The sequence below is a fragment of the Pseudonaja textilis genome, chromosome 2 (assembly GCF_049901715.1).
Source record: "Pseudonaja textilis isolate UNSWEBS1 chromosome 2, rPseTex1.2, whole genome shotgun sequence".
Lineage (NCBI taxonomy): Eukaryota > Metazoa > Chordata > Lepidosauria > Squamata > Elapidae > Pseudonaja > Pseudonaja textilis.
In genome coordinates this window covers 112,499,134-112,526,308 of record NC_141991.1, presented here as the reverse complement: position 1 = coordinate 112,526,308, position 27,175 = coordinate 112,499,134, and the positions used below count along the sequence as shown (strand labels likewise).

Genomic DNA, 27,175 nt, shown 5'->3' with positions numbered 1-27,175 from the left:
ACAAGCAAAGACAACGGCAAGGGAAAATTCACTTAACAACTGTAGCAAAGAAAGTGGTAAAATGGGGGAAAACTCACTTAACAAATGTCTCACTTAGCAACATAAATTTTGGCCTCAATTATGGTCATAAGTCAAGGACTACCTGGACTACCATGATAGTGCTAGTGGTGGTTGTTATTTTCATTGATCCCCAGTATGTATTTTTTTTTCTTTTTCAAAACAACTATGCTAATAATACTTCCATTCCAATTCATTTCACAGGCCCAAGATCATTTTCCTGCTTAGTCACTGCCAATTCAGTGTCTATTAACGTAATATGCGTGTTAGGTTAGGGTATCTGGCCTCAATCTGTTATCTCCAGCGAGTAGTGTACAGCTGCACACTGTTTGATCATTTCTCCTCAACTCCCTCCAATACTGAAAGCAGCTAAATTCATCTGAAACTCACTAGGGGACAACTGAATATTCTATATGAACGGGTATTCCAGATGTATTGTTCAGTTAACAAACTCTTGTGTGACTTTATTCTTGATTTAACTTCCTAATCAGAAGTCCCAGTAACACCCAGTAATTCTACATGGGAATTACTTTAGCTCTTCCTGCTGGCAGGAAATGCCAAGCAGAAGCAATTGCAAATTATATCCCAGCAAGTTACTCCTGAATGATGTAATCAGAATTCTGTTGTCAGGCATGTCCATTCTAATCATGCAAAACTGTTAATTCAGTCAGCATGGACCATTTCGGTCCCTAGGTTGTTTGTTCTATTTTTTAAATAGAACTGATTCTTTAGCTGTAGATAAGGCAATAACCTAAGCCCAGGGGCTGCAGATCAATGACTAGATTGTGTAAATGCAGAACTTTGTGTTTTAAATATAGCAATATGTTCTGGCTACTATCACTTATAATTCCTTATTTTTGAAATTCAAATCCATAAAACTTCCATTTTTTAAAAAAAAAAGAGTATTAAGATTTCTAATTCTTCTCCATCTTAGATGCATTCCTAATAGAAATGGGGAAAATTACACAGTGTTCCACAGATTTCCAATACTCTTTACTTCTGTTTTTCTTCTGTTTGTGTCTGCACTCCACACTGGAGAAGGAAGAAAAAGAATGCTCTCTTTTCTCTTTTCTATTGCCTAACGCTGTTACAGAGGGGAGTTAGATACCAGGGGAATTTGGAAATATGGTTCCCCCACTTTTCACTCTTACAATATATTACAGAAATGGGAGCATATGTTGCAGAAATGGGAGGATAATTTGAAAACAGATTGTTGGGTTAATTGAGAGGTGGGACTCTGCTGACTAGAGAGTCTGTGTCTCGGATCAGTTTAGGGAACATTTGTTAGCTATCTCACAGACACATAAAGATGGATACAAAAATTACATCTACTCCCCAAAGAACATAATATATTAAAAGGGAATATTCCTCCCTGTTCTAGAATATATTCGGTGAAATGGCAGAATTAAAAAAAATCAGATGCGTTTTCAAGATTTTAAGATTAAAAAAAAAAACAGGACAATGTACTTTCAAGAAGCAGTTTGGAAGCATTTTTTCAGACTTGGCCTAAGATCTAGACCCAAAATAGGATTCTTGTAACAAACATTTTAAAAGATGATAGGTTATTAACCTTACAAGTGATCTTTGTACCAAATAAAACTATACAGCAGAAGCTACTGGAAACCAGAAGAGGCCATGGCAGTGTGACTGAAAGTTACCTAGCAAAAAACAAATTCAGAGTAGAAAAAAAATCACCACCTTAATGGAAATAATATCTGAAGATATAATTCAAATTAATTCAAAGAGAGTAACAGCAATCTCAAACACATCACTCCTTAGGAGACAAGAAACGGTTTAAGGATGGTCATTCAAGTAGCAATGTATTGAAAACCTGTCAGAGTAGCTTAATAGCTTTTAAATTCTCATTAAAAATACTCAGTTCATCTGGGATGCCAACATAAACAAGCTTTTTTTCTAAGTTAAAGAGGTTAATTGAAACAGGTCCAATTATCAGATGTTTTGACAACAAAAGATCTAGCTGTACATCCAGGAAAACTTCTGAGGCTGAAACTGACTTCAAGCTCTGGTAACTACTATTAACTATTTTTCTATTATCTCCAAAGACCTTTTTTTGTTATAATTGTATAACAGGAAACAGTAAAACAAACCTGAAAAAGGGCTTGGTGATTATATGCACTATTCCAGTGCAGCTGACAAGACTGTTGATGCTAACAAACTTGACTTAAATATTATGGATGCCAGTGAGATGAAACAAATTTGCCCATCACCGAGATGAAGCAAAACTGTATTTCCTTGATGTTTTCAGAAGGAATTTTAGATTCAGGGAGGGGAAGTGTAGAAAATAAACCCCAAGTAAAATGGAAAATTTTGTTTTAAAAATTTTCTACAATTATATCATATCCAATTACTACTTATGGCTACAAAACCTGGATTTTGAAAAAGGCAGATAGGAGAAGGATGGACACCTTCGAACTATGGTGCTAGAGATGACAATTATGCCTCCCACAGACTGAAAAAAATCACAAAGAAATCCTAGACCAAGCCCCACCAAAAATATCACTCAAAGCCAAGGCCTCCAAATAAAGCTATCATATTTTGGCCATGTCATTCAAGCTGATTCATCCAAAAAGTTAATCATGCTGGGAGTGGAAAAAGGAGAAGGAGCAGCCATCCTAGTAGCTCTTGGCTGACACTATGACATCAGGATGACCATGACCTTCTCCCTCAGAAGGAGGTAGTGTGAATCAGAGGGACATGGAAAATGCCGATTCATAGAGAGGCCGAGGGCCAAACTCACTGAATTGCTGACTATGAGGACAGTAACAATTATACTTACTGGGCTAGTTACCATGTTGCAGTCTAATCTACTCACAGAATAAAACCGGGTAAACCAAATTTGTACATTACTCTGAATTGTTTGAAAGAAAGTTAGGTGATGTAATAAATAATAAAATCAATGTGTGTGGCTTTAAGAAAACAGACAGAATTAGATTTACCCTGTTCTTCACTTAAAACATTAAACCAAACATGAATACTTCTTTTTTCTCTATAACTTCAAAACAGCAACATAGTTTGCATACAGGCCAAACATAAAACAAGATATTCAAATTTGTGTAAGAAATCAGGTCAAATAGCTAATGTTCAACAGTATTTTGCATATCAGAAAAAATAGCATCCTAATTCTCCAACGAATTATCTGAGTAGTAAAAATATGCTAATACCAAAAAAAAAGTAATATGGCAGTTAAATTTAAATATTGTCATTATTTATTTGCCATAACACTGGCTCTGGCTCTCGTTTGCTCACTCACTGTTCACTAATATAATACTAAAGCAAATTAAAGTTATATAAATACCATTAAACTGTTCCAAAAAACTAGATGGAGAAAAATAATAAAATATTCAAGAAGACTATACCAGAATGCTAAAGGCACCGAATTGCCAAAAGTGTTATCTTCATTACATCAATTTTGTATTCTCCAGCAATTTTAGGATGTCCTTGTCAGGCAGTGTTGGCAAAGTTTATCTCCTTTTATCATACTGCTTCTGATCATTAAATTCCCTTATTAAATCACCTGGGAATAATAAATAAAATATCCCAGGGCTGTAAAGACTGATGCATTCAATTGGAATATAAAACTAACATTAAACATCTACCATTATTTTAGACCCTCAACTTTAGCATTTGCATAATACCTACCAAGGTAAAGTACCTACCAAAGAATGTCATCCAGGTGAATGAATGGGGCAACAGGAACATACCATTTATCCTTGACAGCCAGGGGGAAAAACCACTATTGGAGGAGAGAAGCGCACTTAAGCACAGGAATGAAAGGGAGAAGGACCACAGCTCCCTATCCTTCCTACTATCTCCCAGAAGGCTAATAACATCTGTGGGTTTGTGGACAAAGCTGTTTCAACATGTAATTTGTCCAAACATAAAAATAAAAGTAATAGCAAAGGTAGTATGCCGATCCTTTCCAAAACTTTAAAGGCTGCCTGGAATAGGTTGGTGAGAGCATTAATTTGGCCCCAGAGATCTTTCTTCCATCTCTTTCAAGGATTGGCCATGAGGCTGACTTAATTATCTAGCTAAAGGAGCAAGAAATACTTCCCCAGAGAAAAATCAGATATCATGAAATCTTCAAAGAGAGCAACTGATGGATGGTCCAGAACCAGAAGGATAAATGAAGAACAAAATGGACAATCTTCTCATCTCACCCTATCTTTTAGAGGGATTGAAAGTTTATATCTCAGGATGGGCTTTTTTCAATAATATGCTCCTCACATTTGCTGGATGAGATATACTGAAAACTGCAATGTGCAACTCTCATTTGAATCCCCAGGAGAACTATAGATGCCAGAAACAAGAGAAAACTACATTTCAACTGATTTATAGGTTATATTTCTCAACACATTACAGACATAATTTGCAGTCCTGATGCATAATGACATTAAAAAAAAACCCACCGTAAACAGAATGTTTGCTTATTGCACTAGCCACAAAAGAAGACAGAGTTATAATTTACTTTTACCTGTGATTTATTTATAGAACTTCATTAATACACGAACATCGTAAAAACCCTTAGGTAAATTTCGGTGTAAATAATCTCAGCATATACACAAATATTCATTTCAAATGACTGGATGCTTTTGAGAGAAATCACAATTACTTTCTTCTGAAAACGTCTATAGACATTCTCAGTCATCCAGGTCCTAGTTGTCTCAAAAGTGCTTTTTCAAAAGGCATCTGGACTGTTTTTTTCTTGAGGAGGAAGAAGCAGAAAATATTTCACTTCTCATACAAGAAGCTTTGTCAGTTGGACGATGCGAACAGTGGTGGGATTCTAATTTTTTCTACTACCAGTTCTGTGGGTATGGCTTGGTGGGCGTGGCAGGGGAAGGATACTGTAAAATCTCCAGTCAGAGGTGGTATTTGCTGGTTCTCTGAACTCCTCAAAATTTCTGTTACTGGTTCTCCAGAACTGGTCAGGACCTGCTGAATACCACCTCTGGATGGGAGGATGGAAGAGTTAGTGCTGAGAAGATTGGGGGGGCAACGGAAGGATTATATTTCTTTGCAGTCATCTGGTCCTTAGCACTCTCTCTGTTGAGGGTCACTTGGGGGTTCAGCTTCTGCTTCTTCAACTTCTGCCCATCTTACAAAATGAGACCTCATATTAACAGTTGCACCAAGGGACTTTTGGTCAGTGGCAGACTTTACACTGGCTGCTGCTAAAAGCAGCAGGCCTTCATCTTTTCTCCTTTTCTTTCTCTATTTCTTTCTTTAAATATAATTTCTTCATTTCTTTCTTTAAATATAATTCTTCTTGAATTATATTTAATAATTCAAAAATTGATAAAACTTTGCGAATCAATGCTGTGAATTTCTGGTTCTGTTTTGTTTCACTGACTGCCACTTTTGGCGGCCAATACACAGCACAGCAACAAGCATTGCACAGGGTTTATCAAGCAAAAAAAAAAAAAATGAAATAAGGAAGATACTGTTTTCAGCAATAACCATTTACACAGCTCATATAATACTCAAGTTGAAGTATTCAGGAGGTGAAATACTATAGCTTACTTTTGCTATCTCAGTAGTTGATTAAATGCCAGAGATACAGTCAAAACTGGCCTCAGGCAAATGTTGTAAAAGGGTAATATATTGGAAAACGGGATTGTGCAGTCTAGTCTGACTGCCCTTCAAATTCAAGTTAAGTTAGACCCTCAGGTAAGGAAAAATATGTCCAATACCAGAGTTGAAGTAAGTTTTACTTTATGGTCCCATAATCTATGAAGTATACTGTCATGTCATTTGCCTTAGAAGGCAAAATACCTTGCTGGATGCTTTTGAGAGAAATAAGCTGCAATAAACATAGGCAATTGCTATCATCTTTGCCTTGTTCTTATTAACCCTTTAACTGAGGCAGATGATAGCAATTGCTCAACTTCACTTTATTTTCTTCCACAAACCATTCAACACACTCAATATTTATGTTGATTCAGTTTCTCTTGCTCAGGAAGTCGAATTCAGCTTCCATATTTTTAAAATTTGTTCCCAATGCCTTCAGCAGATAATCTCTTTTCCTCTACTATCCTTGAAATCCCTCTTTTTAAATGAAGGCATTATTAAATGGAGATGAATGATTAAGATTTATTCAAATCTTCTCACTGTACATTTTGGAGAATTAGGAACAATCTAATTTATTTCTTTCCATTTACACTTTACAGCAAAATTAGCAAAATAAACATGTCTCATAAATGTTGCAGCTATATCTGTATATACTATGCATATATCCACTAGTTAATAGTATGTAGGTAACTTTCTAAATTACAGATCCTATCTTGTACAAAAAAACTGGAGCATGATTTAAGTAAAACTGAGTGTTGGTTATGTTTGTGGCATACTGGACAAAATATGCAAATACTAATTGACAATGTCATTATTATTAGCAGGGAATGTTGTACAGGATGCAGACATAATTAAACTTGGCAACCTTTGTATATATTTAAAAAAAATGTGAAAGTCATGATGGAAAGCTGAATGCAATATCTATGGACACATCTGGTGACAACCATGACATATAGAAGACTAAGACTTGGAATCTAAGAAAAGTAAATGATGGACAGACCTCTAGAAAATGGCACACTGAGCGTTGGAGCAATTTTTTCTCCTGCTGACAATCAGCTGATTTTGCGGCTAAAGCCAGTCCTTTGGCAATGTGTTATGAAACACTTTTACTTTTGCAACATGGAAGGTGATGGTTGAAGATTTTTCCTCTTGGTAGTGAAAGTGATCTGATTTGATTTACATTTACACCAGATTTCTTTTGCAAGGGTTTTGTATTTCACTAGTTTTTAAAAGAACTTTGCCGTTTTATTTTACTTTTGTATGTATCTCTGGTCTTCTCCCTCCCTCTCTCTCTCTCTTAACTAAAACTGTCTTTTTATTCACTTTCTATTGTGGGAAATATTATCTCAAATTTTCCTGTGACCATTTTGTTATGGAATATCTACTTCCTTTGTCCTTGAGAAGAATTACCAATGTTTTGTTGTGCAAGTCCAGCCATAAAAGAGATTTAGACTATATCCAAATTGAAAAAAATAATAAAATAAGGTTCTGAATATTATATATCATATACTCTTTACAATGTCCACAAAAAGAGATACAAAAACTGTGAGAGGTAGATCAAGTAAATGTCAAAGCCAGTGATGTCAAACTCGCGTCATCACGTTCTCATCACATGATATATCGTGACTTTTCTCCCCTTCATTAAACAGGGGTGGGTGTGGACAGTGTGTGACACATCCGGCCTGCGGGCCATGAGTTTGACACCCCTGGTCAAAGCCTTCTTGGAAGCTTTTTGGGGGAAAATGTTTTTCAATTTGCACGCTCTGAATGAAAATTCAGATAAAAGGGTTAGTAGATTAACAGCAGTTATAAACCAATTTAAGAATGACACTCAAATACAGGTAACAGCAATTAAATTAAACTTGCAATTGAGTTGATTGGAAGTTAATTTGTTGTTGATATCGTAGACCAGAAGAAGTTTTGTTTAAGATTAGGCTCATTGGAGAAGGCTGAAAGGGGCATGAATTCAAAAGACTTAGAGATTACAGATTGGAACAACGATGAACTGCTCTTTTTTAAGAAAATTCATGGGGATTGTGGAATAGTCTTATTATATTCAACCAGAAGACAACTGTCAAAAGATGCTTTGTTTCAATTTGCAGGAAGACATTTTGAACAACTAATGCTGTGGAGATATTTGTAACAGAGATCTATGACTTTGGGGAATGAAATGCAATTGTATGGAAAGATCTCAGTCATAACTTTAAAGGAAAGCTTTATTATTAGGAATCAATTGATGATATTTGATCTTGGACGGATCACAAATAATGATTGCTGTGGGTTATGGTAGATTAGAAGCTGTTGTGGAGTTTCTGTGAGTTAAATGCAATAATACATTGTTAACAGAGGGTTTGAAGTTTAGGTTTGCTGTTAGGTTTACCTGTTAACTTTTTTTTTTGAACAGTAGATAGATGGTAGGTCAAATTGGCTGAGTAAACAGAGATGTAAAATTTCATAAATTGTAGACCTATTTCACAAGGGGAGGGAACACTACTATTGTTGACATCGTCTTAAGAGTATTCAAATAGAGGGGACAAACTAGGAGCGAACTTTTCTTCTTTTTATGCACTTTTTTCTTGCCTTGTTTAGTTTTGCCTTGTTCTTATTTCATTTGGAGTTTGTATTTTATCTTTGGAAATAAAATTAAAAATACATGGGAAATATTGTGAATTAATAAAGGCAATGAAGGAAAAACATTATGTGATCTGTCTGCACAACTAGCGGAAATGGGAATGATATAATAGATATGAATGAAGGTGCTCTGATCTTGTGGAACAGGCAGAGAAGTGAATGCAGAGGTTGAATTATGTATGAAGGAGTTAAAAGATATAGATTTCATAAAATATGAACTGCTGTCATCTAAATTGTTGTGCTGAATACAAAAATATGAATTGATAGGATGGCAGTAATTGCATGTTATACTCCAGTACACTGTAATCATGGAAGTATCAGATGAGTTTGAAAAAAACAATTTGCAACATACTGAATGGATGCAAACTGGAATGGGGAAAAATATTCTGCTAGATGACGTGAATAGATAAATAGGATGAGGTATTACAGTATAAGCGTACTGTACCTTATAGGGTAGTCCTCATTTAGCAACCACAATCGACACTAGTGATGTGGTCCCTAAGCACTGCAACCGCTAAGCAGAAAATGACATGGCTGGGACAAGCTTTCAACCTTTTCTTTTTTTTCAGAATGATAAGTGAAATATTTTTGCTAAGCAAAAATCATATGACTGTAACTTAAGATTTTATTTCTGCCTTCTCTATTAACTCTGCTTTTCAGAAGCCACGTATAAAGCACCTGAGTGGTGATGACATGAGTGTGGGAAGAATTGAAGGACTGATTGCAAACCGTTTTTTTTAAACAAGGTTGTACCTTTAAACAGGCCCAAGGAGTGCAAAAACGCCCCCCCCACACCCTGGTGCAGGAGGTCGACTAAACCATGCCTACCATGGCCATGCCCAGCCAGCAACCAGGCAGAGAACGGATTGCTAAATTTTTTGAAGCCCACCCCTGGGCAAGTTATTTGACAGTTTAGATCTTAAACAGCAACTTGGCTAGGATGGGAGAAACCTGGGAAGAAGCATTCAGAGATACATCCTTGCCAATGAGGGTGGGAAATTCTTTTTCTAGTATGAAAGATTCTGTGTTTACTCCAGAGTTCCACTAAAGTACCTTAGAGCATTCTGTTTAATTCTTGCTTCCGTGATTTTGTTGGGCTAGCTGTTGCTTGATAATAGAAATGAAAACAAGTGTGTTAGTGTCCAAGAAGAAACTGAAGTCATTTGTGCTATGCAAATGTTGAAAAATAGTAAGGCTGCAGGTGTACATGATGTAGGATGAATGTGTAGCATGTTAGGTGATTTGTCGAAGATTGCTGTGAAGACTGCACTTGTATATCTCTACTTGGGAATCGGTAGAATGCTGCATTGTTTCCTGATACAAAAGGGGGAAATGAGAAGAATCAATGCCAAAAACAACAGTGGGACTTCTCTGTTAAACATCCCTGCTTGCCAGAATTCTGATTAAATGTACATGAACTTTAAGAATGCCTTGAATCTAGACACGCAAAACAGATTTGCTCTTCAGCAGGTCACAAAGAAATGAATATAGAAAAGGAACGTGTAGGAAACATTATCGATTTAGAGAAAGTTTAAAGTTAACACACTTGAATATAGAAATGAAAGTTGGCTGCTGAATGTAAGAAAGGTATATATTAGAAATAAATCTTACATGAGAACAAATACTTAGGTGTGATGACCCGTAGTCTCTCAAAACCTAAAACGTATATTAAAGTCTGGTAAAGCCTTCAACTTAACTTCACTGTTTTATTAGGCACAGTTTAAAGTCACAAAAGTAAATAATGAGGCACAAAGAAAACCAAAACAAACCGCATTGATGAGAGTTCCGAAGCAAGCCAAGATAACTAATTATAAACTCCAGGAAAATAACCAAGAAAAGACCATGGGAAGAACACCAGCAAAGATAAGCCTCGTTCAAGGTAAACGCTAATTGACTTCAGCAATTCTAACTGCGCAGTTGCAAACTTATATACATAGCTCCCACCTGCAAGCCACGAGGAGGATCATGGTAATCTCCTCTTGAGTAGACCTCGCTTTTTCCTGATCTTCTCCTCCCTACATGACCTAGGATGGATAGGGGATAGGCCTGGATCCTTCTCTGACTGCTCAGCTGGCCTCTGCCCTCCCCCAGCCTTCTCCTCCACCTCTGGAGCCACACTCCCACTCCCTGTTGGCTGTTCCTCCTCTTTCTCAGAGTCAGACTCCACCAGGGGCATGACATTAGGAAATGGTTCAATGTTGAAAGTAAGACAGGAATGTGGGTGCCTGTGTGTATATTTAATAGGTATAAGGCAGTGGTGGGATTCAAAATTTTTGACTATTAGTTCTGTGGGCATGGCTTGGTGCGCATGGTGTGGCTTGGTGGGCATGGGCATGGCTTGGAAGGACATTGAAAAATCCCCATTCCTTCCCCATTCCTGGGGGAAGGTTACTGTAAAATCTCCATTCCCTCCCCACCGCACTAACTTGCTTTCCAGCTCTGTTCTCCTGTGCAACCAAAGAAGACCCAGCCAATCAGCTGGGACTTGGGAGGCAAAGAAGAGATGGGGGCAGGGCCAGTCAGAGGTGGTATTTGCCGGTTCTCTGAACTACTCAAAATTTCCGCTACCAGTTCTCCAAAACTGGTCAGAATCTGCTGAATAACACCTCTGGTATAAGGGATGTTTAGGGTTATGTTGAAGTGTGTTCAGCGGTGGGATGCTACCGGTTCAGCCCAGTTCTATAGAACCGGTAGCTCTAAAGAGCAGCAGACATCAAACCAGTTCGGTGTCTGCTGCTGTTTGGCCTAGACGCCCGCCTGGGCTCTTGGCTGTCCTTTATTTCCTGCTTTTTCAACCTCTGCATGGCACGGCTGAGGTTGAAAAAGCAGGAAAGAAGAGGATTTCAAACATTGTGCACCCTCATGCAGCGCTTGTCAGCTGTCCGGGCAGCACAGCTGAGGTTTTTTGGAAATAGTCTACACACACGCATGCAAAACTCACTCTCACCAGGGGTGGGATTCTACCTGCTGGAGAACCGTCAAATTGCACCACTGGCTGGCCCCACCCACTCACTCCTTATATGGCATGTGCACCATCCAACTTGCCTGCTAAGTTGCTGTATTTCCTCCCCGCCCCAACCATCAGCTGTTCTGCTGTGCCAGGAGATTTAGATTAGTTAGAAAGGAGGAAATTATCAGATTTCTTGCTTTCTAGATAATTTAAAAGCAAAGCGAGCTTGAAGCTTCTATTATTCAGTGCAGACTCTGGTACCAGATGGCAGAAACACAGATCTCTAAGTGAATCTGTGATTTTGTGAGCAACTTTGCCTGCCTGCCATGCCTGATTTTGGGTAAAAGTTGCTCTTTTTAAATTAAAAAATCAATATTTACATCTGTAGTGTGTTGTGAGTTAATTTTGTGAGTTTGCTTGCAAGCAAATTTTATGTGACAGACTCAGGTAGCTGACTGCAGAAAGATAGATCTCTGAATGAATCTGTGATTGAGCAACTCAATCTGCCTGCCTGCTTTGTCTGATTTTGGGTAAAAGTTGCTCTTTTTTAATAAAAAATTCAATATTTACATAAATATTTATAATATTTACATACAAGCCATGCCCAGTCAGCAACCCATGCCCAGGGAAAGGGAAACTGAATGCAATAGGAATAGCGCAGGGTGGGATAAATTCATTTGTATCCATCTTTTTTTTAACTTGAAAGGTATATAATTTAACCCAACCTTTTCCCAAGCAAAAAAATAATAATTTTTTTTTCTGCACTTAATTTAATTTAAAAGGTTTTACTTGGAATTGCATATTTATCAGACATACGACAAAACACAAACTTATTTTTATTGTTCTGAATTTTATATACATGTAATTTTTAAAATAGGAAAAAATTAATAAGGTTAAGCATCAAACTGCCAAGGTTATAGTAAAAATAGGACCAAGGCTCACATCCTGGTTGAAAATGGTTAAGTAAAAGAAAGCAATAAATCAACAATTCAGTGGAGACATTGCATTAATGGGTTTCAGATGGCTCATGACAATTATCAAGATCCATCATCATTTCCATTCTGATTATGGTTTGAATAACTGAGGTTAGTATGTTGAGTAACATTTATGGAAAATTCTCTGAAGTCGGAAGGAAAATTGGATTCAGAAAGAAATCATACTATTCTTGTGATACCATGACTTGGAAAGAAAGAGACAAGAGGTACAAAAAGTGTGAAACCTCTAGCTTGAGTTTATATACAATGGAATATGTAGGCAACACTTTCACACTTTAGAAATGACTCAATAACTTGTGAAGAGTCAGGATCCCATTTATAATTATCTGCCAATACTGAAGGCGAAATAGCACATTTTATATCAATAATCTTTTATGCAAATTCAACTGAACAAGTATTTTGCGATCTGACTTTTCTTGGGACAAGACCTCAACACTTATAAAATCACAAATAGCAAACTGTTTCCCTAACCTTCAAATTCTTACTTAAGCTAGTAAATCCACTCCAGAATAATCAGTCTGAATTTAATAACACAGAAAATTTAAATTGCTGTATGTTGAACATTTGCTTTCAGTATACTATAATATACTATATACTATATACACTATACACTATAATATACAGTGGTATTTAAAAGTTTGCGAACCCTTTTGAATTTTCAGTATTTCTGCATAAATATAATCTAAAATTTGATCTGTCCTTATGTCCTAAAACTAGATAGAGAATCCAATTCAACAAATGAATCAAAAGCATTATATATGCTCATTTATTTATTGAGGTAAATAATCCAAAACTGGCATATTTGTGTGTACAAAAAGGATGTGAACCTCTGGGATTACCAATTAATTTGAATGGGATTCATTAGTCAGGTTTATCCATCAATAGGATAAAAATCAGGTGGGAGTATGCTTTCTTTAAAGAACAGAATTCTGGCTATTCAGTATCAAAGTCATAACATAGGTTCAAAAAACAAAGGAGGTTTCTGAAAACCTCCAACAAGCAGATGTTCACCTGAAAAAAGGTTACAAAATTATTTTCAAAGAGTTTGGACTCCAGCAATCCACTGTCAGGGAGATGTCTACAAATGGAGACAATTCGACACATTGTTATCCGCCCCAGGAGTGGATGACCAATCAATATAACACCCAGGGTAACATGTAAGAAACTAAAGACCTCTCTTGCATGGGGGAATGTCAATGTTCAAGAAATCACCATCAAAAGTACACTGAACAACAATGGTGTACGTGGCAGTTGCAGCTGCAAGGAGAAAGCTGCAACTCTCCAAAAAGAACACTGCTGCCCATACAGTCTTCAAAGGACCACATGGATAAAACAGAAGGCTATTAGAAGAATGACAGGTGAGATCAAAATAGAATATTCTGGCTTGGATGTTAAGTGTTGTGTGTGGTGAAAGGCAAAGACACTGCATTCCAACATTGAGAACCTTAACCCATCTGTGAAACATGGCAGTGGCAGTATTATGGTAGTATCATTGATGGAACTATGAATTTTGAATTCTACCAGCAAATTCTATAAGAAAATGTCAAGGCACTGTCTATGAACTGAAGGTCAAGAGAAAGAGGGTTATACAGCAAGACACTGATCTAGCAGTGGGATTCTACCCGTTCTGTCCACCTCTGTAGAACCGGTAGTTCTGAAGAGCAGCAGACATAGAGCATACATAGAACTGGTTCTATGTCTGCTGCTGTTTTGGCCCACATGCCTGCCCGGGCTCTTACCTCATCTTTATTTCCTGCTTTTTCAACCGCAGCTGCTTTGCATGACACAGCTGCAGTTGAAAAAGCAGGAACTGGCGCAGCGGTTGGAAAAGCCCAACCTCTGCACACTTGTACGCAGCGCTGCTCAGCTGTCTGGGCAGCTCAGCAGGTCATAAATTGCACTCACACGACTCGTGCGACTCGCGTGACTTGTGCATGCGCACACAACACAGAGCGACAGAACCGATCCCATGCCTGCACTGATCCAAAATACAAAGTCTTACAATCAAAGAATAGTTAAAACAGAAGAAAGTTTATTGACTTGGAATGGCCAAGTCAAAATCCTTACTTTGATCTTATACAAATGTTGTGGAAGGGCTTGAACAGGGAGTTTGTGAGAGGAAGCCCACCAATATTCCTGAGCTGAAGTTGTTCTATCAGGAGGAATGGACTAAAATTCTTCCAAATCAATGTGCAAGATTGATCATCAGTTATTGGAAATATTTAGTTGTAGTTATTGCTTCCCGCATTACTGAAAGGAAAGGTTCAAATACTTTTGCTTACACACAAATATGTAGCTTTGGATAATTTTCCAAAATAAATATATAAACAAATATACTCTCGAGCTGTGATTGCAATTGGGATCAGGATTGCTGTCAATACCCATAGTAGTTATAAAGCATGATACCACATGACCACATTGCTTAGAGACAGCAACCCAGGCAGTCCCGGATGTTGTCCTAACCCCAAGACAGGTGTGTTGTTAAGCGGAAAGCAGAGAAGTTTTTATTTCTCTTTTCCTTAACAGATAACCCTATAACTTCAAATTCCTTTTTTAAAAAGCAGCTTAATTTTTTCAGTATACTACTGTTACTTAACTAGCTCATTCAAAACATTTCTGTAACATATGGATCCACAGACCAATTCTCTCAATCCGAACCAATTAAGCTTTTCACTGAAATGTACAGAGCAGGCGCAGGTAAAAGATCTTGAGGACAGGCACTAGAGCATCTCTGAAAAATGTACTGTGCTCATATAACATTGTGCCGCACCATATGGTACTTCTGATTTGTGAAAAGGCAGCCTATTTTAATTTCCAGCACACTAAATCCTTTAATCTGAGCAAACCCAAACATCCAGATACAAAACAAATGTAATAAACAGAAGTATAAAAAAGCCAAGAAGGGCACAGTAAACTTAGAGACAGCCTCCCAGGTGATTATATCAAATTCTTCTAATTTAAGATCTACAGAGAAATATCAGGGCAACTGAAGCTTCTGAGTCAACATCATTGTCAGACCCATAAGCAAGTCTCAGAAATCGCGCATTACACACCCAGATGGCAAGCGAGTCACTTACCATCTAAGCGCTATCTTGATTGGTGTGGTAAGGCAGGACGTGAACAGGTCAGCTGGTAGGTCAGGGATCATTGGTAGCAACTCAGTAGCTTCACATGCTGCTAGTTGAATGCAATTTTTCATTGAAGGAGGCAAGGGCATCTGAGCAAGTGGATGGTTGGGATTAATTGCAGCCACCTTCACAGGAGATAGAAAAGCCAGCAGTTAAAACTCCTAATGATAAGCTAGCAATATGTAAAAAAATAATAGAATATATAATTTACAAGACATCAATGATATTCCTCGACCATGTTGATACACACTCAGACTTATAAATCAATTGTTCAACATTATATGTAACTATTCATCCAGAATGTCCTGGAGTTCTTTTATTTATTATTACCCATCTTTGATCTGTTTTGTCTTAAATCTCAATGTAATCTTTCAATATTGTATCATCACTATACATAAATGATTTGCTGAACATTATTAGGAAAAATTATATTATTTGCAAGAGTTTAGCAAACTAAAGTACTGGAACCCAACAGTTCAGCATCTATGTCTGATCAATAGCATTTCTCTTTAAAATAAGTTACTCCTTTTTGTCAGGATTTCTAATTTTGAAATTCTGACTGCAAGCAAAAACATCTGCTATAGCTCACAGAGATTTGAATATAGCTTCCAAAGCCTGACTATAGAGACAAGAGATGCTAACTGGCTACAGAAGTTAGGATTCATTTATATTTAGATGATTTATTATAAATTACGGGGGGAGGGAGGAAGGAAGGAAGGAAGGAAGGAAGGAAGGAAGGAAGGAAGGAAGGAAGGAAGGAAGGAAGGAAGGAAGGAAGGAAGGACGGACAATCTTAAACACAATTATATTGATGCAACAAGGCAAATTCTAAGTTATCCCAAGACAGACTTTATGTGAAGGGCAGGTGAAATAGAGAATTTGTCACATTATGTAATCCTGGTTGTATGTTAAATATAGGGATCATTATTAATCTCCATTCCTTAATGACATGAAGAACTGGAATGCTGAAAATAAATTGAATTTCATTCTACAAGGTAACAATCAATTTGTGACACAGTGAGTTGCTATCTTTGCAATTAAAGCAGAAAGGCTAAGGGGGAAAGAAATAGTAGATTCTGCCTGACATGACAAATTACAATATGTAATACTTGTATTCCCTAAACTGTGGCAAGGTGTTGTCCTACCCCACTCCATTAACCATTTAAATGTTTATGGAGTTAATATTGTGTTACTATGTTAATATTATTATGGTTTAGATTTTAGATTTAAATTATATCTGTAATTTATTAGTTTTAGATTTTAATAATAAACTGTCATTTTAAGTCATAAACATATTATGTACAAGGTTACCTTTGAACCTCATCAAAATTAGTACTCAATCCATTTTGATGCAAACATTTTGTCCCTCGCCATTTATTTGGTACTCAATGCACAAGCTAGAACTTGTCAGTGTCAGCTACCTTGTGACTCACTACATTATTCCTTATGGGAAAAAATTGTTTGGTACTCATTGTGCCTCCTGGTACCAATTAACGAGTACCAAGGTACAAATGTGTATTGTTGTCAATTATAGTATACTTGAAATGGTCTGGAGAATTATTCAATAAACTACTTATTTACTTAACAAAGTTACAGCTGCATGCAAAACTTTAGGCACCCATGGTCAAATTATATCTTTCAATAATCCTTCCATCAATTGAAGATGACAAAATTCTATATGATTCAATATTAAATATCTTTCTGCAAATCTGAATATATACTTTCTATTTATATGCAGTTATCTATAGCAAGATTCCCAACCCCTGGTCCATGGACCGGCCAGAAATCAGGCTGTGCAAACAAGCGAAGCCCCATTCGTGGGATGCAGAAGGCACATGAAACCACGTCCCCACTGATCCAGAAGAAAACATCTCTCTATGGAACCGGTTCCTGGTGCCCAAAAGGTTGGGGGCCGCTGAACTATAGAATCCATTTTAAAATAATAACATGGCACATGCAGAAATTTAGACATCCTTTCATGCAGTAATTTGTGATATCTTCTACAGCAGAAATAATATCTTTAGAGGCTTTATTCTTGCTTTGGGGATTTCCCCCACTTAAGGATTAATTAAAATAGAAAATTTGTCCAAAGATGTCTCAACTTTGGAATGCAATTGTATCTGATAGTAAAACCTACTGAACTTCAATTAAGTTCTATTTACTTACTTCTGTACATCCATGCACTGTAACTGTTTCCCTCAGGGGACATATGACTACCAAGATTGAATTTAGGACTAGTAATGGCAACTAGCATGTGAAAAGTTAAATTTCTGACCATTGCAGGTCACTCAATTGTTACAAGCAATATAATTTCATCTCTGCAAGATAAATCAAGACAAGTCAATCTATTGAATCTGCTCCCAAGAGTAAATTGCTTTCATGGTTTTTAATGATACCCTCACTACAAGTTATGAGTGCAGATCTGTGCCAAAACAGCAACAGAAAAGTATTTCACTTATGAAGCATCAAATGAGAAATACCCTATCCTAACAGCACCTGAAGATTGTAATAACAGTGTGCAAAGTATTCAAAGTTCAGATTCCAAATTTGAAACATCCTCTTTCAAACCTGAAACAACTATCTATTTTGGCAATGCTGGAAGTATTTCAAGAGAGGTTGCACACCACAATGTAATCAGTTTGTTATGTCATATTTTTTTACCAGAAATACTATTTAACAAGGCATCTATTACACAATATAAAATTTTGAAAGATGCAAGCAGAGAAGGGTGTTCTATATTAGAAACTAACGAAGGTTGGTCAGATCAACTGTAAATATAATTGCACATTTCTTTATTTGCTTTCGGCAAAAACAGAGAACGATACAGAGAAATATTTATGTAATATAGCAGGTATAACACAAATGACCAATAAAGAACATAATTTGGTAGTCTGATTTCCATTAATATATAACTTTAAAGTGATACCCAAATAATAGAATAACGGACAAACATTATTAGGGAGAGGATAAATAAATGGGTCAGTAGAACATTATATATATATTTATTCCTCAGAAATGTAAAATGTAAATAACATTTCAAGGTGTGCAATTATTTTTCCAGCATAGTTATTCTTATCAAGTTGAAATTAGTAATACTGATACAAAAGGCAGACTACGACCAGTACTAATCTGAAACAAGAACAGCTTATTCAATATACATAGATATAAATATTTTATTTTTCAAGAAAAATTCCTAAAACTATGGACATAATTAAAGCTCGTCCTATATTGTAAGCTAATTTGCATCCCGCAGATGATGTAAATATGCCACGTTGTTTTATTTTAGCATTATTTGACTCTTGAATCAAACAAGAGTGGCTATTTTTTCAGTTCTGGTTTTCATGCGTCTTGAGAATTTAAATACATTGGGCAATAAATTCCGTCACAACTATATGCTATTCTAGTAACCAAAATCACATACTTTTGTTATAACAAGAGATTCTTTCTATGCCACAAATATTGCAATAACCTATTATATTATTATTCTTTTGGCATCAATGCAAACTTCTAAAAGCCAATAATAATACACAACAACCCTTACATTTGAGTTTTTAAATTTATTTAATTACATATTAGGGAGAAGATTCCAAAATCCAATAATAATATAACTACAGCTATTTAGTTTTTAAATTTGCTCAGTTACATATTAGGGATAAGGAAGGGATCAGCAAGAATTCATGACTATTCTTTTAAAGACTATTCTCAGATACACTACCTTAATATCAATTCAAGTTAGTTGCTGACTATAAGGGGAAATACTTCTGAGTCATTTTCCTTTTTTCTTTAAACTATGCTCTGTACATAAGGAATTATTAAGAAACATTCAGAATTAGTTATCTGCCTCAATGCTGTTTTTGATAAAAGGAAAGATTTTCTGATGGTACAGAATCAACAATTTCAATAAACTCAACAATCTGGACAGTCCATGTTCTAGTGCTGACAGTTTTCCAAACCATCTTTAATTTTGTTTGGATAACCTTCCATTTGCTAGGACAAGCTTAATTTTGTAGACTTAAATATAAGGATACAGGTTTACATTTTCTTTATATTCTAACACTACATAGAATCAAAAGGAAATTCAATTATTCTAATTCTCTAATTAAAAGTAATTATTGCTGATAGCATTCTTTCCTTAATCTCCCTTTTATAGATGTAGGTGGGTATCATCTTGATTTAATGTTATAGTTTTGCTACCTTCTGTTTTAACTGGATTTCCTATTAATTTATAATATCAATGGGACATTTGAACCCCAGCTACCAACAGCTTTGAGATTCTTTCCTCATAATTCACTGTTGTCTCAGATCCTATCAGTAATTATAAAACATGTTTTTCAATATGTATTTATACTTAGGAAAACACTGCTTTTATTTAGTTGCTTAATTCTCCAATCTCCATCCTTACCCATCTAACTTCTAACCATAATTAATAAATTTAAAATGCTAATATTAATATATGGTCTGAGTTCTTACATTTCTCCATTAGGGAAGTGCCCTTTTATCATTACAATCTACTTCTTAACCTTTATATTATACATATTATATCAAAAGAGATCTCAGTTCTGTTAACTTAAGAACCTTTGCTGAAGGAATCTCCAAAGCTTTTAGAAAGTACATGCATATATTATTTCCACAGATTGAGGAACTCTGCATTTGATCTCTTGACTAAGCATTGCTGGGTATTGTGTTTCTATAATATTTGCAGTCTTAGATTCCCAATTTTTTTTAGATTTTCCCATCACTAAAGAAAACCAAGTTATGCCTGAAATGTGCTTAATGACTGTTACCTTTTTATTTCATATCTGATTTACTTTAGAGATCAGTTAAGCTCCTTTTTTTAAAATTTACACATTTTTATGAAATGTCTGTCAAATTATGATACAGCCTGTTTAATTGGTGGTGATTTTAGCAAGTATTGTTATTGTCAACAGCTTCCTTTGGTGTTCTGATTTGGCTTAGAGTCTTAATGATTTCTCAGAATTGACAGCATCTTCATTTTTCATCTCAGTGTGTTAACACACCTAAACCAAAACAATTCCTTCTTTTCAACAGTTGACAGATTAGGAAAACGCAGCATACCACTGACATACAGCGTAATCGTCATCTAGACTGTAATGGCAAAGGTTAATCAATGTAGAAAATGGAAAACCAATCAAAACTATACATTTGATTTTGTCAGTTCTGATCAGAAGCAGTTACGCACGTAGCTAAAAGAACAAGTACCCCATTGTAGCATTTAATTCTCCACATATAGAAGGAATAAAAACAAGAAATTCTACTGGTGTATCCAAAAATAAAAGTAATTGCAGTGAGAGATTGAAAATAATGCCAGATATGAGTAGAAGCAACATATCTAAAGGTGACATGTATTTCTATCTACAGTCTAAGCAATATTCTATAATACTCTTCTCATTCTATTCATCACACCCCCACTCCAAATTTGTCTTGACTTGTATTAAGGAGTTTAAGATTTATGCAGTTATGTGGGGAAATAAAGGAAGATTAAACTATTGGTTTTTTTAAAATACTGTACAACTGACTAACTCATTTAGTTATCCAGAATTATGATATGCTTACATATATATCCTGAACATAATGAATATATATACAGTAATTAGATAACTAAGAGTTATATCATAATGCTTTTAGCTTTCAGTATGAGTGGGCAAATGTGTGAAACCTAAGTATATGATGTTCTGCTTTGGAATCACAGTCTTGCCAATAATCTGCATATGTACAGGATACCTATTGGACTACCTCTCTTTTCAAAATTATTAGATGAAACTGAAGCCACTGGACAATATATAATCTGTAGCAAATAAGCAAACAAACATCATACCAAATTTTCAAAAACGAACATTAAATCCCTCCTGCTTTCACGAGCAACTAAGTAAACCTCCAGGAACAGATTTAATATCAAACTCATTTTTAGCAGGGCAAGGAACATTCAAGAAAGGGAAAAAGACAAATTATTTAGCATCATCATAATCCTTATAACTTTATATGTTTAACAGTCAAGGATGTGTGAACCCATCCCAAGAAGAACCCAATAAAGCCTCAGTAAATGGGCTTACATATCATATTTATTTTAAAAAAGGTTCACAGCTTGTTGTTACCCACCATATTTTCAATGTTGAACTTTGCAGCATATTGCTGAAATGAATGAAACTCATAGAAGGGAAACAAAACCAAGCTTTATTTTTTAACAAGAAAATATGAAATAAAACAAATAGAGAGCTCTCTACCCAAATTTTCCATAAATTATACACCAATCACAAGATACTAAAAACAATTTATGAACACAGCCTGAAGTATGAGTAAAATATGACATTGTATCAATTTCCCTGATGTACAGAGACTTAGAACATAAAACTTCACATTATATTACACACAGAAATCACAACACCTAGTAAAAATTGACATCTACATAAACTGTATTCGATAAATTGTATTTGATAAATTGCATTTGAGGGGCTGCCACAGAGAGGAGAGTATCAATTTATTCTCCAAAGCACTGAGGGAAGGACAAGAAATAATGGATGGAAGCTTAGCAAAGAGAGATCCAACACAGGAATATGGAAAAAAAATCCTGTCAATGGAAACAATTAACCAGTGGAACAACTTGCCTCCAGCAGTTGTGGGTATTCCATCACTGGAGGTTTTTAAGGAGAGATTGGATAGCCATTTGTCTGAAATGGTATTAGGTCTCCTACTTGAACAGGGCTTTGGACTAGAACAGGGGTCGCCAACCTTTTGGACCTCAGGGACCACCAAAGTCATAATTTTAAATCCCATGGACCACTAATATGAATTTTGACTGACGGTGACTTGCTGACATTGTTGGGAAAATCGGTCCCATATTCCAGAGCTGCAGTAGTCACAGGACTGGCCCTTTGGTCATCCCGGAGCAGCTGCTCCTCCACCCGGGTGTACCGGGCTGCCATGGACTGGAGGAGCTGCTCCAGGATGACCAAAGGGCCAGTCTTGTGACTACTGCAGCTCTGGAATCTGGAACCAACTTTCCCACCAATGTCAGCAAGCCACCCCAGGGCAAAGTTCCCTCCCCCACCATTGGTCTTACTTTCCAGTTCCAGCTCGCATGGCTCTACTCAAGGTAAGGTTTGCACTCAGCCGAAGGGTGGGGGCCAGCGGGTGGGCAGGCCATATGGGCAGTGCAGGCTTGTGTTCCCACACAGACTGGATTAATTGCTTTGGGGAGATGCTTGAGGGGGACATTTCTCTGCAGACCACCAAAATTTTCTCACTGACCACCAGTGGTCCCTGGCCCACCAGTTGGTGACCACTGCACTAGAAGACTTCCAAGATTCCTTCCAACTCCGTTATTCTGTAATTCTCTATTTATCTGTTACTATAGTATGAGAAAGTTCCTGAAGCAAATACTCCTTTGATTCAATTATCTGGATTTCCCCAACTTCTTTGAGATTCCAACAAGTTAATCAGAAACTGCTGAGAGTTGGGAAATCCTGTTCTTCACTAGTTTCTACCCTTGAAATTCTCCTAAGTTCTCTCCTTTGTTTTAAACAAACCAACACTTCTATCTCCAGCAGAGCAATGTGCAGGCTATTTAACTTTGTGTGGATGGCAGAGAGAATATGAACGGTATATTGGAATGCCAGCTGCAAACTGCATTCAGAAGACTGTCTTGAAAAAAAGGCTACAAAGAACTCTCCCAAAGATCAAGCAGATTGTACTGGAGCAAAACAGTCATGAACTTTTGATTCTGTAAGATTGTAGAGCTATTAATCAAAATTACAATATAAATCCATATTAGCACAAGAACAAAACACTGAGTCGTTAAAGCTATTTTACCCTTTTCATGATGACTCTGTATGACTGCTCCATTTCTGTTTCTGTCCTGACAAAGAAGAGCACATGTTCTCTTCTTTCTTCCTCTCTTAATGTCACCAACTATTTCCCTGAACCTGTAATGGTGTGGCAATTGAGGCAGAACTATCTCACAGTTTTCTTCATTGTTTAGGCAAGGCAGATGTCTTAAGTCTGAACATTCAGGTCCACAATCATTCGATATGGAACGTAACATCTTTGCACATGGCAGATTAGACTTTTAAGTTAAACGAGGCAAATACAAATTACTTCTGACAGTTTTTTTAAAAACTGTAGAACTGGAGACTGACATAATGGGATTCTAACCTGGATCCTGGGAAAGTAAAGAAGCCCCTCATTTCTCATTTACTTCTGGTTCATCTCCTGCATTTGAAATGTTAAATTGATTCTGGATTGGAATCTAATATAGATCTTTATTGTATTTTTTGCTGACATAGCTTGAGAGACTATTGTCTGTATTAATGTATAAATATTTATACCTATCAATTCCATTTTGATATAAAAACATTATGTAATGTGCAGAAAAGAAGTAGGAAACACTAAGACTAAGAAAAAGAAAATAAAAAACACAGATAAAATTAGGTCTATTATACTTCTCAATACCTTTTTATCCATATCATACATTTTTCTTCCCATCACATGTGTTGAGGTAATTCCCCATTAGGAGAATGAGCGCACACAGGGAGGCGTAGTGAGAGTGGTGAGGAATAACACACAACCAGCACACAGATACACTGTATAGTAAAATGTAGGTTTTTACTTCCAGTAAACAGTTGAGCAAAGTCCATCAAACAGTCCAAGTCATACACGGTTAAGACAGTCAGTTTTTCAGTCCAGGGATAATCCAATAACAAAGTCCAGTATCAAAAACAGTTCAGTAATAGACTCACATCAATCCAAGAATAACAATGATCAGTAACAGTCAATAGGTAAATGCAGGAGCAGCAACACTCTCAACAACAGGACTAAAACAACCCAGGTTTTTGGTTCCATCTTATGGCTGCTTGAGGAACCACAGCCAATTACAAGTTTAGCATTCCCCTAAAGAGACAGTATTAAATTGTCTATCCTGGTTTATATATTTCCAACCCAACTGTTAGGTGACTTACATTCCTAATATTCTCCCCTTTGGGTAGGACAATATATACAACCTTACATTCTAAGTCCATAATCCTCACAGCAAGCCTTATGCTTTACAGAGCCTTGGGCTTTTGTAAAATGATCTGCAATATTATTTTCTGACATACAGTATTCCGGCTTAATCATCTTTGCACACATTGTCTCACACTTAAATATCTTAAATCTGTGTGTTTTGATCTTGTCTTTACAGCACGATTGGAAGCCATTTGTATTGCTGATTGATTGTCTTCATAAACAACAATAGAATCTGTTACATTAATTCCCATATCAATCAATAGTTGCTTATAACAAACTAAATCTGTACATAATAAAGACAAACATGAGAATTCAGCCTCAATTGTTGATAAACTTAAATATTTCTGTCGAACAGACCTCCATCCAATCAACACCTTTCCCAATAATACTACAGTACCTGATGTAGATTTACGTGTATTTACATCTGTAGCAAAACTTGCATCGCCATATGCAGTTAGACTTAGTTCATCGTTAGGCCCCAAATACAATGCATAATGCATTGTTTGTTTCAGATATCTTAACACACGCTTAGCAGCTTGCCAGTGCCTTTCAGATGGCTCAGCATTAAACCTCACTAACTGGTTAACAAAGTATGCTATATCTGGCCTTGAATAATTACTGAGATAAGATAAACTACCGATCAAGGACTGATAAATGTTCTTATCAAAAACAGGACTTTGAACTCCTGGCTCATTGGTGTTTTAGCCGGTTTACAAAGTTCCATTTTAAAACTTTTTAGTAATTGGTTAATTTTATCTGCCTGTGAGATCTTGTATCCTCCCCTAGTTCTATCTATCTTTAATCCAAGATATTGTTTGATTTCTCCTAATTGTTTTATCTTAAATTTCTTCTCTAACAGTGACATTATTTTAGTAGCTTCTTGTTCAGTTTTGGTGATTAATGCTATGTCATCAGTGAACAATAGCAACAATGAAATTATACCATTACTTTCTTTTTTAAACAAACATGGATCAGCCATGCCAGCTACAAAACCTATCTTAGTTAATTCCTTAATTATACACTGGTTCCACTCATATCCTGATTGCTTCAAGCCATAAAGACTCTTTTTCAATCTCCGGCAATCAGTTGTATTATTATTTTTGATAGCTAAAGGTTTCTTTAAATATATAGCATGTTACAATGGTGCATGCAGATATGCCATCTCTACATCTAAATGATTTACAATGTATTTCTCCTTAGCTGCCCACACTAAAGCTGCTCGTAATGTAGTAGCCTTCAGACTAGGCGCAAACACCTCATTGTAGTCATTTGCTGTCTGATTGAATCCTTGTGCTACTAACCTGGCTTTATGGGTAATAGTCCCATCCACACCTGTCTTAAGTTTATAAATCCATTTACATCCTATGGCATGTTTACCAGATGGTAACTTAACATTGTTGTATACCTCCAACCTTTGTACGGATTTCAGTTCCTTATCCATTGCTTCCTGCCAAGCAGCCTGACCCTTAGCAGGATATAGTTTCAGTTCATTAAAGTTACTAGGAATTGTATTCACTTGGCATACAACACTAGCCTGATATCTATCAGGTAGTCGTGTTACAGGGGTTGAACGTCTTGGTAATACAGGACTTACTGGTGGACTCACCTTTGCCACCTGCTCCTGTTCTCCTACCTCCTCCTGTGCCTGTTCTCCTACTTCCTCCTGTGCCTGTTCTTCCTCTTTAATGGTAATTCGTGGTTTACTTATTTCATCTTTAGGGACTATTTTGGTGTCAATAATAATATCATTGCTGGATTCCTCTTCTAGTTTATTTCACCCAACGTGCTCAAGAAATTTTGCACTAGCGCTACAATAAACATGAGCTGGGCCTGGATCCCAGAATCTAAACGATCTATGGTCAGCCTCGTAACCTACAAAAAATAATTTCCTAGCTCTGTGTTGCCCTTTCATTCTTACTTGTGAGGGAATATGCACCCATGCTAGTTCTCCAAATGTGTGTAGATAACTTAAATTTGGTTTTCTGCCATGCCAACGAGTGAATGGCAAATTCACCAGTTGTTGTGTTCACCACATTATTTAATACATGGTTACTACATATTATGGCCTCACCCCACAGTGTTTCAGGCAAACCTGAATCAGATAACATAGTGCGAGCCATGGCCTGTAACATTTGCCCTCTTCGTTCTACAAATGAGTTATGTTGTGGCCTGTAAGGTGCAGAACATTTATGCTCGACACCAGCCAATTTTAGCATCGTTTGGAATCTATTGTTAATAAATTCAGTCCCATTATGAGTAACTAAAGTAATTACCCTATGTTTCATTTTCTCAGCAAATCTTAGCCAATTAAAGAAATGTTGGAATGTTTCTGTTTTCTTTTTCATGAGATAGCAGAAACCGTATCATGAGTAATGATCCATTATACTCAAAACATAGCAGGCACCTCCCAAACTGGGTTTCTTAGGACCAATTATGTCAGCAAACACAACCTCTAAAGGTTCTTTGGTCTTAAATCCATTCAGTCTGTTTGCTGGAGTAACCTTGCTTTTCTCCTGGTTACAGGCATTACAGTTTAAATTCTTACTACAGGGTTTTAATTTTACTCCTTCTGACAATTCAACAGTTTGTTTGAGCATTTTGAAATTAATGTGCCCCAGACGTCTACGCAGTAAATGTATACATTCATCATGTGGCTTAACATTATTATAAACCGAGTTAGGCATCTTCAACTGGTCATCATGTATCACAAGTAAATCATTCTCTAAAGTAACAGTAACACTTTTACCCTCTTTCTCTATTATACAGTTATCTCCCCTAAAGGTTACTACATAACCAATATTAAC

The 27,175-nt window shown here is 36.4% G+C and overlaps 1 protein-coding gene across 3 annotated transcripts in view; it reads right to left on the bottom strand.

Moving 5' to 3' along the window:
* Positions 1-27,175, bottom strand: part of RPTOR (regulatory associated protein of MTOR complex 1) — a 376,730-nt gene that overhangs the window by 211,277 nt on the left and 138,278 nt on the right. For all 3 annotated transcript variants that reach the window (XM_026701786.2, XM_026701785.2, XM_087924955.1), the window contains one exon: positions 15,303-15,478. In XM_026701786.2, the coding sequence (XP_026557571.1) occupies positions 15,303-15,478 (176 nt within the window). The remainder of the gene's footprint in view (positions 1-15,302; positions 15,479-27,175) is intronic.